General features: G+C 37.6%; 1 protein-coding gene across 1 annotated transcript in view; it reads left to right on the top strand.

The window, feature by feature from the left end:
• The window catches only part of DROSHA (drosha ribonuclease III), a 68,747-nt gene that overhangs the window by 39,474 nt on the left and 16,090 nt on the right, over positions 1 to 13,183 (top strand). The window contains exons 18-24 of the mRNA XM_084283077.1: positions 357 to 495; positions 1,147 to 1,207; positions 3,172 to 3,231; positions 5,228 to 5,327; positions 8,039 to 8,141; positions 10,514 to 10,584; positions 11,669 to 11,713. Of these exons, the coding sequence (XP_084139203.1) occupies positions 357 to 495; positions 1,147 to 1,207; positions 3,172 to 3,231; positions 5,228 to 5,327; positions 8,039 to 8,141; positions 10,514 to 10,584; positions 11,669 to 11,713 (579 nt within the window). The remainder of the gene's footprint in view (positions 1 to 356; positions 496 to 1,146; positions 1,208 to 3,171; positions 3,232 to 5,227; positions 5,328 to 8,038; positions 8,142 to 10,513; positions 10,585 to 11,668; positions 11,714 to 13,183) is intronic.

Raw genomic sequence — 13,183 nt, 5'->3', positions numbered from 1 at the left:
TGTAGTTGTATTTAAAACAAGTCAGCATAGCTGGTAAGCAAAACTGTTAGGGCAAATTGACAGTTCATGCTTTTACCTTCAAAGGTAATTTTTCTTAAAAAGAAAAAAAAAACTGAAAATTAATTTGGTAAAGTGATGATTGGGCATAAGTGTTGCTTCTTCTCTGACATCTGAAATCATACACCCTATGTTTAAATTGCTGGAACCAAGCTACTAATTGACAACATCACTTTGTAGCTTTTCTTCAAACTAAAAAAAAAAAAAAATAATAATTATTAGCTACCAATCCAGTATTTTTTATTTTATTTGCAAAAATAAACCTAAGACTTCATTTTCTTGCATGTGCTACAATACAGCTTGCCATGACTCATCCAAGCCATCACTTAAACTTTGGAATGAATCCGGACCATGCCAGAAATTCCTTATCCAACTGTGGAATTCGACAGCCAAAGTATGGAGACAGAAAGGTTCATCATATGCATATGAGAAAAAAAGGTACGTAGTTACACCACTACCATTTTCTCTCACCTCACTCTTAATCAGTAAGAAAAAATTTTGTCTGTTACTATTTTGTTGTCCATTGCTCTTCTGAGATCACTTTAGTGGAGGATTTCAATGGTTATACATACAACCAGTGGGATCTTTCTGAACAACTGGATTTTAGAAATTAGTCGAGTTGCTGAGAAAAAGCAAGATAAATTATAAATACTTTTGTAAAGTATTGTTTTCTTAACTTGCTATTCAACATTGTAAGCATACTGGAGGATATTTTGTAAAGGTATCTTATTAAAACGAAAATGTGGTCTGTCTGCTCTAAACTAGTCCTTACCCCTTAAATATATTCAGATGTAGAGAAGAATTTTTTTATTTTTGTGTAATGTTCAGAATGTCTTTCTGGCAGAGGTAGTATGTCTCTGGCTTTTTGAACACAAACGTAAAAAAGCTGCTTGTAATGGGACGGTGGTCAGTTAGAAAACATCTGTCAGGATTATACTTGCTGTAAATGAGCTCTATAAATAACAGCAAGATTTTGTGTATAGCAATCACAAAGTACCATTTTGAGTAATTATTTTGTCTATGTAAATTGAATTAGCAATTGTTTAATAATACTTATTATATAATATATGATATTGTTTATATTTCTAGGGATAAACACCTTGATAAATATTATGTCCCGTTTGGGACAGGATGATCCAGCTCCTTCCAGGTAACAAATATAATTGCTTTTGGATTTGTACAGCATGTTAGTTATGATCTAGTTGCAAGGAGATAAACTGTTGCAGGAGTTACTTCAACCAACTTATTGGCGGCAGCAGTTTTGGCAAATAGTTGAAATGGAGTAATGTGGAATTGACTTATCTTCTGGGGATGTGCTGAACTTTGTTTATCAGTGACATAGTAAATGTTTGCCTGCAGAGAAATCCTAAGGAAGGTTTTAAAAGCTAATTCTGTAATTTCTGCTTATCCTTGAAATGAGGGCTAAAATGCTACCTTTTGCTTTCTGCACGATGAAAAGTAAGTTCTGTTACTGTTATCATTGCTGTAAATTGGATTCTCCATCACCTTTCCTTGTAGCAGTACTTTTCCTGGCATGGCACCTTGTTAACACAAGTATGATCTCAAATATGGGCTTTGCTGGTCTACTGGTCCAGTTTAAAGAGAGACGCATAAACAGCTGAGGACAAAAAGCTGAATTATTACAGCTGTATAGTTTAAATAACCACTAGTTTAACCAGTAGTTTAAATAACCACTAAGAGTTCTGTGCAAAAAAATGTTTGAGCTTAATAGCTACAGACACCAGATGTAGCCAAACTGAGTAAACAAAGCTGATAGGGATAATGCAAGAAACAGTTACATGTGAAGTCTCCTTACTGCCTGAACTAGAGGATGGGGTATATTGGTTAACCCGTGGTTATGACTGGGCCTTTTGAGAGCCATCACTCTGGAGGAAGCTCGGGAGCAGAGGTAGTTGAATTCTGAATAAATGATTGTTGTAGTGTTCCCCGAATGCTGTTTCAGCTAGACTGTGCCCTTTTTTCTTTGAGAGTCCATCTCAAGATTATTTCAGCCTTTGTAAAACAATGTGAGATAAGGTTAAATTGCATTCGCATTAAATAATCCACAAAATAAAATCCTGCTTTTGAAAGACCTGTATTTTCTGCTATGTCACTACACAGCAGAGTTTCTGTATTCATCACTTCATTGTTCTACACAGCATAGGTACTTGAATTCTTTCAGCCCATAACAAAGGTCTGCATGAACAAAAGTCATATAATCATTGAGGGAATGCAAATTATCATAAAAGCTGTCAAACACTCAAAAGATCTTTTGGATACAAAACCATCCTGTGGCTATGGCCTTAATTCTGTTACATCCACATGTGAAATCAAAATGGTGCTAATTACATGCTTAGAGGTGTAGAGCAGAAATTTGTATATATTTAAAGACAAACTCACATTCCTTTGCAATCCCTGTGTCCTGTTAGTCCTTTGTTTTATAAACAGGCAGAGAGTTCAGGGGGAAATGAAACTTTATACAAAACAAAGGGAAACTGGGAGCAATCGCAAGAAATCACTGAATATAAAGTGTGTAGAACTTTATGGTATCTTGGAATGTATCTTCCTCAGCAATTCTTTGTTTTGAGCTCAAATGAAATTACAGAAAACAGTCTGCGTGCCTATCTGGTATTTAAAGGTGCCATGAAAAATGAAGGTACTTGCTCCGTTGTAGCTCTGCCATACCAACAAGTCTTGCAGAAGCACTGTACCCTGCAGGTGTTGGTGTTAATTACGTACACTGCCCTAGTTACCCACTAAATGCAGAAGATGGTCATTTGTTTCAACCACCTGATGTCCTGTTATGGACAAAGAAACCCAGTCTCAGTAGGGCTTCACACAGTGCCAGTCAACAACAGTTTCCTCTCTGCATTTATTGTGCTCTGACAGTAGCTCAGAATGGAACATACGGAAATTTCAAAGACTGTCAATCATGAGTTTTAAGATTTGTGTAGTTACTCTGTTTTTGTACCCTCATACTCCAGAGAGGGTGGGGAAGGCTGCAGGAATGGCTATTCATGTCTGATTAGCAAGCAACTCATAAATGTTCCAAATGTACTGTGTAAGTTACAGGCACGTGCTATTTAATAGTAAACCTTAAATTGTCTTTTTCAGGATTAACCACAACGAGCGTTTAGAATTTCTGGGAGATGCTGTGGTAGAATTCTTAACAAGGTAAACAGGGAATTCTTCAATAGCCCTCATTGTTGTATGTTATTCTCATACCATTTGGTTTATGAAGCTTTGCAGTGTACCACCTGTGCTTGCACCACCTGTGTTTGCAGTCCTGCCCCTGATATTTCAAGCTGCACATCTGCACATGCCTCTTGAAAATTCTTCTCATGCTGCTGCTGAGAAACTAGAGTTTGTTTTACTGAGTGTGATTTAAAATTGATTGGAGTTTTTAGAAATTAATATTTCAGCAACAGTCAAATTGAAGTTTGTATCCATTTTTTACAGGAAAGATTTTTATTAGCATGCCATTTTGTTTCCATAGGTTCTTTTTCTCTAGCTGCCAGTGAAAAACACTAATTGGTAATATTGAATGTGTTGCAGCTCTTAATTTCCAGCAATGAGGGCTATATCTTGCATAGTGTCTGTATATAAATAAAATTGTTGAGGACAAATCTAAATTATTTAGAACTAAAAGCAAGAAATCGTGCTTCATCAGAACAGCTCCAGTTTTGGTCCATTTCAAGTACTCTGAAATTAGTGAACAACACAAAAATATTGTAAAAGCTACCTTCACTGGGTTCTCTTAGTGGGCACTGGTGGCAACCAATTTCCATGAAACAAGGATTATCCATTTTCACTGCTTTGTTTTACCACTGTTAATGGGAGAATAGTCTTGTATAAAGAAAAACTTTACAGTAAGTTTGATACATATAACAAAATTGCCCCTATCTCCATTCACTGCTAGCCTCTACTACCCATTAGCTACCCAGTATTAAAAGCTATTAGTCTGTAAAGGTCTCCACTGCCCTTAAAGCCCATGGCCTTTTCTCCTATAGAACAATACTTGCTGATAAGATGGAAGACTTGCTGAATAAATTGTCTTGCATTTTTCATTGTCATTGTTCATCAACCATCACTTGACTTTCTGAGCTAACTTTTGTCTCAATTAAGAAAAAAACTCTGCTATGTTTCTGTTCAATAAAGCATGTAAACACCTATTTAAATCTGAAGCTTTTTTCCCAACTCAACTTCAGGCTTCTGCTTTTGTGAATTATGATCCTTGATTAGATTGCCTCTAAGTTGTATAGCAACTCTTGTTCTTAAATCCTGTTTCCACCTGCAGATTTTTCCCCTTTGTAGTGGATTAATAAGTATTTTAATAATTAGCGCTCTCTTACCAGTGCAATCCAGTTGTGGGGTTCTGAAAACCCTCTTCAACTTTTCTTGATGTGGGTTCAATAGCCATATAGAGCTAGTCAGTGTCATTTATCCTTTACTCAAGTCTTGGTTGTCTCATTGAATTCTTGTTTACTAATAAAATATATTACTTTCACAATGATAAATATTATTAACAGCAGTTGAAAGCCTGTGACTTTAACTCATTTTCTCTCTGTTTGTGGTATTAATGACTTCACGCATTTGATAAATACAGACTGTTGATTCCTGTTCTTTGGCTCTGTTAGCATCTGTTTGGTAATGTTGTTTTTAAACAGACTATTTTTATTGGCATTTAAGAGCAATTATTTTCTAAAGTACTGTAAAAATAAATAAGTTAATTAATTAAAAAACTAAATAAATCCCAAGTGGTGGTCCAGGCTGAATAATATCATCGTAAAGCACTGTGGTGTACCTGTGGCACAGAGTTCAAGCCAGATGGTTCTCCCCTGCTTTTATTGCTCAGCATCCTCCAGGTAACACCTTTGCTGTTGGTAGATGCCTTCAGATGAGGGAACTGCCTGTCACTGCAGGGGTTTAGAAATTATGTGCTGCCCAGTAAAGAAGCAGCACTCATTCTCCCCTGCTTCCCATGCTACCCAGACAATATTATTGAGAACTGTTTTAATCTTTGATTGTTTCTTTACCTTCAAGCTGATCTTCTACCTTGGGAAGGGACCCATTACCAGCTAGGATCTGATGGGAAGGCGGTGTTCCATAGAGACGTACGTCAGTTCATCTTTAACCAAATGCTGACAGCATCTTCATTTTGCTTTGCCAGTGTCCACTTGTACTACCTGTTTCCCACTCTGGAGGAAGGAGGACTAGCTACATACCGCACCGCCATCGTTCAGAACCAACATCTGGCCATGCTGGCTAAGGTACATCCCTATGCTTTATGTGTCTGTAGCTGAAACCCATGTGTGAGACTATTAGTGCATGAGTAGCTTCTTGAGGGATCTGTCTGCTTCAAACATCAGCCTTTATCATGTTTTGTGCACAGAATTTAGGGTACAGGAGCTTTTTTTAATTTGTAAGTTATTTTAGAGATGAAGTAGGGCTTGGTGTTACCTCCAGAGCAGGTTTTTAAGAAGAATAGTTGGGTCATTTTTGCCAGCAGAAGATTAGGTTTTTAGGATGCTTATGGTGAAGGTGCCTCTATATTTAACTTTAAATAACATAGATGTTGAGATTGATAGTAGAAGGGAAGTAAAATTGGTTTACTTTAAAGGGACTGTGGGATGGAGCATTAAGGTAGAAGATGGCAGCAGGCTGTAGAGACAGTGGAGGGGTGGTGGTAGGGGAGTTTGTTTCATCCACTCCCTAACCTAAGCAGTTACCTTCAAACTTTCTGTGAACTGTGAAAGAGCGAAATGTTAAAAAGTCTTTTGGTGAAAAGTAGCGTTACATCATGGGAAAAATTGAGATGCCTCTGATTTTTATTTTATTTAATTCTGTGAATGACAGGAGCTTTTTGTATTCCTGCGTGATACTGGAGGTGGGAATATGATATACAAAGCTCATTAAGTCTATGTTCATAGATAATTTGGTATTCCCTTATTCAGATTTGATTGTTAACATATTTTTTTAAAAAACGGTCTGAGGCTTGCCAGTATAATGTATTAGGCCATGCACGTGCGCGTGCATCTCCCACGACCACCCCACTGTGTATTGCTGATGATTTTCAAGTCTCTCTTAATCTTGTCTGTTCATACTCATGCGATAATTTAAACAAGCATATACAGTCTTGAGATTTTGGCAAAAACTGCATGATTTCTAACATGCCTTTTTGCCGAATCCTCTGGAGAAGTGTAAGGTAGGGAATGAACAAAATCATTTTCCTCCAAAGCTTTCTTTAATGATTTAGATAGGCATGAATTGATTGAAAAACATTTCAACTGGGGCTTTGTTTTTAAATACGATATTGAACTGTCTGACGCTGAATTTACTTTATTTTTTAAAGTCTGAATCAGGTAAGTTTATATATTCTTCCAGCTCTTTCCACTATACTTACTATTCTAAATGGACTATCTTTGAAAATGTATTGCAAAATTTTTTGAACTCTATTAGATAGAAAGTAAGTACTAGATATCTATACATTCCTGATTTCCTAACTTACCCTTTTTTTCCTCTTGTATATCTTATATGACCATCCTGGTTTCATGCCCCTTAATTAACCCCATGCAGTGCCATGTTGCACGCAGTTTACTTTCTCAAAAAATTTCTCAACTCCTTAAGTTCTCTTGGGCATGTGGAATGCTGTTTTAATTGAGGATCAAAGGATAAATTTCTGTGGCTTCTAAGAGATAATGTGGCAGCAATTTTAAAAACAGTCTGAGCCATGTCTTGATCAGAAATGAGATGTAAAGCATGTGCAAAATATACTGAATGCAAGCAATGGAAATGAAGCTAAGACATTGGAGAAAGAGTTAATGCAAACAAATGAAAAAATCTAAAGTTTAAATTTGTAGTAAAACAATATTCCACTTCGATGTTAACTAACGAGTGTTCCCTGCACTGGATAAAGTGGTAAGTGGTATTGTCCTTTGTTCTGGAGCTGTGAATATGTTCTCACACATTGAAAATGGAAGACTCCTTTTTTCAAATTGAGATGTCTAAGCCTCACATCTCAAATACCTTAGTTTCTCTACTTTTACCTCTTAAATATACTCTGGGAAGATGAAGTTGAAAGTTAATGAGAAATTGGTCAGTAGCAACTTACGCCCATTTGGGAAGAACCTATTCTCATACAAATTTTGCAAGATGTGCAAATTTCTTCCTTAAAAATCTCAATAATGGTTTTGTGTCAAAAAGATGAATACAAAAAGAGAACCTAGTAGCTCTTGCCTGCATTTCTATAGCAGAATTATCATACATTATATGATGCATCTGACTCACTACCTTAGGTTCTGACTGGCAAGCAGAAATATGGCTTAAAAATGAATGTTAATGATTCACAGTTGAAAGGGAAAAGAAAGCTAGGTGGCACTGCAGATTAAAATATCAGTTCTGCTTTCAGTGAGCAGAGGCTTTTGGTATTACCACCTGTTGAAACTCATAAAGGATAAAGTCAGATGTTTACTGGATTGTGTCTGTCAGAGTTCCTGTAACTCACTGTCTTGCTTTGTTCTCTTCTCGTAGGAGTAATCTTTTTCCTCAGCGTTAACTCCCCTCCCTTTGATTGCTGCTTCAGCATTTCTGAAGGCAAAGCACATGAGGGCAAACTACCAGCAAGAGACAGGGCACACTTACATCCATCTGATAGCAGGCTGTTTTTCTGTCACACCCTCAGCCCTCCTCTTGAATTCCTTCCTAAATTTAACTAGTAACTTGTTTTGATCTGTCTTCCCTTGAATCTTTGGTTTGATAATTCCTAGCTTTCCCACAGTATTACACTGTAGCTGCTTGCCTCTAGAAAACAATTAAAGTGTTCTAATTTCAAACTTAAAGCCGATGTCTGAACTGAAACTGTGGAGAACAGCTTTAACGTTCCCTCAAATCCAGTTGCTGCATCGCAGTGGTGTAATTGAGTTCTAGTGACTAGAACTTGTACTTTTATAACCATGGCTTTAACTCTTTTCACATTCTGCAGAAGCTGGAACTAGATCGATTCATGCTTTATGCCCATGGTCCAGACCTTTGCAGGGAATCGGATCTCCGCCATGCCATGGCCAACTGCTTTGAAGCCCTGATAGGTAAACCACGTGTGTTTGTGTATGCACAAACAGCTGTGTTTTAATGTCTGCATAACACATAGGTCTGTGCTGAGTAGTGCTACTAAGAGTAGGTGATAAAGCTTATTAATTTTCCGCTGTTTCTTCCCATTTCCTGTACATGCTCCATGTGTATGACATGATGAATATGCAGCCTTACAATGAAAAATCTTGCACCTGTTTCATATTGTGGTATGGCACTTCCACCCATCGCTGGAGGATTTCACTCCTCATGCATGCTGTGGACTGCCACATGCAGTCCTCTGGGCAGGAGCAGCTTGTTCACCGTGGCCTGGCAAGAAAATTGGAGGCTCACTGCTTCCACTAGTAATGGGGGGGTCCCATGTCAGCCCTGAATTTTCATCCATGACTTGCTTTCAGAGTGCACCAGCCCACTTCCTCTCTGCCCAGGTGACATTCTCCTGTGGGTTAAATGTGACATTTGCCAAGTAAATCTTTTTGGTCTTTTTATTTTCCTTCCAAGTAATAATAAAAAAAAAAAGGCATGGCAATATGCCATGACTTATGTCATAAAGCTCCCAAAACTCACTGGCTGAGGATAAAGGGAAGCTGTGTCAATTTTGCTGCTGGGCACTAGCATGCTGATCAGTGACTGGTTCTGCTAGTGAATAAGTTTATGTGGGAGAGGTCAGGAAGACCTGACAAGTTACCAAAATCAGCAAGCATAAAGGAGGAAGTCTGATCCATTACATCCATATGAACTCCATTTTAAATAGCATCATTTTCTAAATCTTTGTTTGAATACGTGAAACAATTTAAACTTCACTGATTTGTCTTCGTATTCATACAAATGTGCTGTATGTGATATGAACTATAGAAATGGCTTAGCCGTGTTCCAGGTCTTTATATTCCATACAGGATCCTAAAGCTCTTTGTTCTGCTTTGAGAAAACAGATCACAGCTGGCTTAGATGGCAAGTTCTGTGTGTTCTGCCTTGGGCCAAATTGCATTTCATCTTATCAAGAAACAGGAGTTGTGTTTCTAACTCTATTTTGCTTTCTTTGAGTGTTTTGATCTTAAAAAATAAATAATAAAAAATTAATTTAAAAAAGGAGAGGAATACTAGATATGTATCTGTGGCTTCATTCGTATACTTCAGCCTGCCTGGGATACGGTGATGAGGACTATTTGGCAGGCATTGAGATTTTCTGAGAGCAGGATTGCTGTTTAAATCCAATATCAAGTTGTTCATGAAGTTAATTGAGCAGTAAGGCATTGTCAGGGCCATAGCTAAAATCTGGGAACTTGTAAAGGGACTGTAAAAATGTATGTGGGCTCTGGAGCTCCTATTTGAGAACCCTTCCAGAAGTCTGGTGTTTTTTCCCTGTGATGAAAATAATAAGCAAAACTGTAAGCAGACTGCCTAGGACCTGCTTAAAATTCAGTGCTGTCAACATGCCTCTGGCAAGATGCTCTTATAAACCCCAAAACCATTCTCCAAAGAGTCCAAAGACAGTAGTTGACCTGAGAGCATTAAGAAGGGGGGGTGGGGGTGGAAGCAGAGCAATGCAGAGTGTTTTCCCTTTATGTGGGAACATTGACTTCCTTGCTCTGTACTCTTCATGTAGCTGTGTATTCCCTTTGCTTTTATACAGATGCGTGTACAAGGACTAACTTGAGGTTTTCAGAAGCTTTTCTATAAAGATAATCAAGGAACAAAGTGCTGATATTGAATTTTAAAAGTGCCTGTGCAGACAGAGTGCATGTGGTATACCAAAAGCCTAATCTTCTAACACAGAGTTTGAAATTTGTTACTAATGGGCAGGTGGAGGGCTTGTGAGGGCTGCATATGCAGTTAAAATATATATATTTGTACAACTAATCTCTAGAAGTAGAGAGAGTTGCAGTTAAGGGAGATAATGTTATGATCCTAAGGAGGCACTGAGGTTTGAAATAGTTCTGACATTTATATGCAGAATATAATGTTGAAAGTGCAGAATAAATATAAACTATTTGCTGGCTATTAAAATGTAGACAGTGACAGTTATTGAATATATATACGGTATAGATTGCTGGAAAACTGGAAACTACTTTTAGAAATAGATTGCTTCTAGCCTAATTTGCTTAAACTTTGCTTGTTGGGTGTGTCATTTTCTGTCACTGAATTAAGTGTCAGCTTTTTCTGTGCATTTTACAACTGTTGATTTATGCTCATGTTTAATGTGCTTTAGATTTCTCAAAAACTGATATTCTATTTTGATTATTAACACAGCGTGCTTTTAAATAAATTTATTGGAAGTAAAGGCAGTGGAGATCTTTGAGTAACTTGTACTTAATAAACTTCTAAGAACTAATGTATTGTTGCACTTGAACATACTGTTTTACTCATGTAGGAGCTGTTTATCTAGAAGGGAGCCTAGAAGAGGCCAAACAATTATTTGGACGTTTGCTCTTCAATGACAAGGTATTTATGTATTTTTGATTTGCCTTACATTTTAGAAAATAACTGAGGACATCTCAGAACATGTCTCCTTGCCCATTGTTTTACCTGAGAATCACACATGAACAGGAAGACACCTGTGGTACTTAATTCCTGGAAACTGAATGTAACATAGCGTGTTTAGGAAAGCAAGCTGCATTGGTTCAGGCAAAAAAAAATTATGGTGTTCACTCAGGTGTGCTGTTTGTTGGTTGGATTAGGTAGGGAAGGGAGTGTGGTGTGGGAAACCTGCAGGCTTCCATGCAGAGTGTTATTCTGACAAGAGGTAGGTGCTGTGGGTCCAGATGGCGTGCTTTGGCGAAAGTATGCACATTTCAAGTGACTGTTGCTGTATCATAAGTTGTAGTATCATAGAACGCCCAGAAGTTTTAGAAACCTTAACAAATTACAGGGGATTTCATCCAACATTTACCAAATTGCTTAATTAGTCTGATCCATTCCTACATATTTTATCCTAGATCGCAGTTAATTAGCATTTATCCCATATAATGGCTAAGAAAAGTAACCAGTAAGTTCTGTTGGAATAATACATGTAGCAGTAGTTATGGGATGAATCAGTCTTCTCCATCCTGAAAGTCTGAGTCTGTGAAATGACAAAGTTTATTAGAAATAGAAGTATTTTGAAGCCTATTGTCACTCATGCTTACAGGCACCAGGCAGCAAATAATGAAGGAAACCTGTGTGAAAAGCAAGAGTACAAGGTTTTTCTTCATTTTAGTTCTCACTTTTGGTTAAATCAAACTTGCTACTGAGGAGTGCAAATAAAGTTAGACCTGAGGCCTAAAAAAATCTTTTTCCCTTTAACCACTTTCTATATGGTTCAAGGATTTTTCCACCTCTTTGACACAAGCTAATTGGGAGAAGTACAGGCAGTTTGAACAGCAAATACACGATTTTAAAAATTAGTTTGCCAGCACTATTGAATTTGCAATAAGCAGAGTCAGCATCTGAAATAGTTCAGTATTTCAAGTAATGACATTTTATTTAGTACTGTGGAATTTGTTAAATGACTCCCTTGAGCATTAAAGGCATCTCTCAATGTTTGCAGGACCTGCGGGATGTATGGCTTAATTATCCACTGCACCCACTCCAAGTAAGTGTATCCCTTTCTGTAATAAATTTCATAGCTGTTTTATTTCTAAGGATGCTTTTCCATAGGTTTCTACTGTAGTGACATCTCAGAAAATTTTCTAAAAAGTAGCCAGAGGAGTGTATGTATTTGCCTTTGATTTTTTGATAAATAATGAATCTATGCCTCTCTCAGGATTAATCATTCACCTTTCTTTGGTTCATGTTTGATATATAACTGTGCTTTTCATATGATAAATCTAGTGAGAGGTAATGTTCTGGCATCTTCCTGTTATCTTCTGGAAGCTAGGGGCAGGGAAAGGTTACAAAAACAGTCTTTGTACCTGTTTTCTTAACCTGAAATTAAGACTGGAACTTTAATAGTTGAAAGTCACATTAGTTAAATGGCCTAAGAGTGTGATGCTGATTTTTGTTGTTCAATGACAGCATGGTTCCTTCAGTGGTTGTTGTAGCTTTAATAGCTGACCACTGAAAGTATGAAGGTGTCTGAAAACTTTTTTCTTTTATGTATTTGTGAGGTCCACCAGTGGTTAGTTTACAAGTTTGGAAGCTGAGAGAACTGCATTGTAGCTTCCTATGTTCACGTCTTCCAAGGGTGCAGGAGTGCTGCGAGGATAGCCGTATCCAAGTTGTGATGCAGTCAGTAAAGTTTTCAGGATCATACAAACATCTAAGAGTGTTTCTTTTGTCCAACCAAATCTCTGATGTTTTGTGCAGTCGGTTTGACTCCTTTGAAACTTGTGAGCACACCCTTCAGCAGGTCACTCTGAGGCTTCCATCTGAAATGTTGCAGACAGATTTACAGATTTTTGCAATGGTTACTTAGGCAAAATCTTCAGCAACAAATCAGTGCACCTGAAGCATTTTAAAACCAACTCTTTGTGGGTGTAAGACAGAACTAAACAGAAAAGAATGTTGGTGGGAAGATCTTCCACAATTCAGCACCAATTATCCTCAGTGGTGGCATAAGTTCCCAAGAAAAGTTTTCTTCTGAATTTCTTTATTTTTGATTTTAGTTTTTATCCTTTGTCTCTGTTTTCATAGAGAAGGCTTGGACTCTGCTTATAGAGCTGGTGACTATATATCACAGAATCACAGAATTTCTAGGTTGGAAGAGACCTCAAGATCATCGAGTCCAACCTCTGACCTAACGCTAGCAGTCCCCACTAAACCATATCCCTAAGCTCTACATCTAAACGTCTTTTAAAGACTTCCAGGGATGGTGACTCCACCACTTCCCTGGGCAGCCTGTTCCAATGTCTAACAACCCTTTCGGTAAAGAAGTTCTTCCTAACATCCAACCTAAAACTCCCCTGGCGCAACTTAAGCCCATTCCCCCTCGTCCTGTCATAGATAATCTCCAATCTGTCTATCTATGTATGATATTGGAGACTATATATGCTTGTCATTTGTTACCCCTATCCTGACTGCTCTGATGAAAGTGTTCTTTCTTCCATGTCTCAGAAGCTGTCCT

The sequence above is a fragment of the Netta rufina genome, assembly GCF_964035555.1.
Source record: "Netta rufina genome assembly, chromosome: 2".
In the NCBI taxonomy this organism is placed as follows: Eukaryota; Metazoa; Chordata; class Aves; order Anseriformes; family Anatidae; genus Netta; species Netta rufina.
This window is presented reverse-complemented; position numbering and strand designations above follow the sequence as displayed.